The sequence below is a fragment of the Bison bison genome, unplaced genomic scaffold (genome assembly GCF_000754665.1).
Source record: "Bison bison bison isolate TAMUID 2011002044 unplaced genomic scaffold, Bison_UMD1.0 scf7180017864302, whole genome shotgun sequence".
NCBI classification, from domain to species: Eukaryota; Metazoa; Chordata; class Mammalia; order Artiodactyla; family Bovidae; genus Bison; species Bison bison.
Genome location: NW_011494874.1, coordinates 3,581,168 through 3,581,906, shown reverse-complemented (window position 1 = coordinate 3,581,906; position 739 = coordinate 3,581,168). Strand labels below are relative to the sequence as shown.

At 67.3% G+C, this 739-nt stretch overlaps 1 protein-coding gene across 2 annotated transcripts in view; it reads right to left on the bottom strand.

Annotated features, from left to right (window-relative positions):
* Positions 1-13: 13 nt before the first annotated feature.
* Positions 14-739, bottom strand: part of DEGS2 (delta(4)-desaturase, sphingolipid 2) — a 50,196-nt gene continuing 49,470 nt past the window's right edge. The window contains exon 5 of one of the 2 annotated variants that reach the window (XM_010851366.1): positions 14-499. In XM_010851366.1, coding sequence (XP_010849668.1) covers positions 353-499 — 147 coding nt within the window. In that variant the 3' untranslated portion in view covers positions 14-352. The remainder of the gene's footprint in view (positions 500-739) is intronic. The other variant, XM_010851364.1, reaches the window with a different exon arrangement.

Here is a 739-nt window from a genome sequence, read left to right as displayed (position 1 = left end):
CGAGGGGGCACAGGGCAGGCCCTGCTTGCAGGGAGCCAGGCCCAATCAGGGGAAGCAGGCTCTGGGGACTTGAAAACCAACGCTGGATTTAATTTAGGCCATGGGGACGCCGGAGGACTGCTCCCTAAGCGTAGAGTGCCCAGGGCAGGGTCAGGCCCAGCCCTGAAAGGGAGGGCCGGCCTGAGGTCACCGGTCCATGTACAACCCGAGCCGCCATCCGTGCCCGCTGCCGCCAGTGAGCAGTGGCTCAGGGCGCGGGAACCAAATGCAGCCGAACCAGTTCTGGACACTAGGCCGTGGGACGGTGACAGCCAGCCCTGCATCCAGCGGGGCACACGGCCGGCTGTGGGGCTCACAGGCGGTTGTCCGCCAGCTTGCACACCCGCTTCACCCGCGCAAAGGGCCCCAGAGAGTCGTCGAACACAAAATCCCAGAGCACCTTCACCCACGAGTGATGCTGGGGCAGGTGGTCGTAGTACTCGGGCGCGATCTTCCGTACCTGCAGGGGAGGGACGAGCGGGTCAGAGGCCGCGCGCGCGCACGCACGCAGAAACGTGCGAGCACACAGACTACATAAGCACGCGCACGCCCTGTCCGCGCGATGAGGGTTCCGGTGTCCTCCAGCTGAGCCAAGCAGGAGGCCGCAGGCGCTGCCCGAAGGCGGAGGGGCCATTGGCACCAGGAGGCGCTGAGCTCCTCACCCTCCCACCCCCCTGCCCCCTCCCCCCGGCCCCAAGTA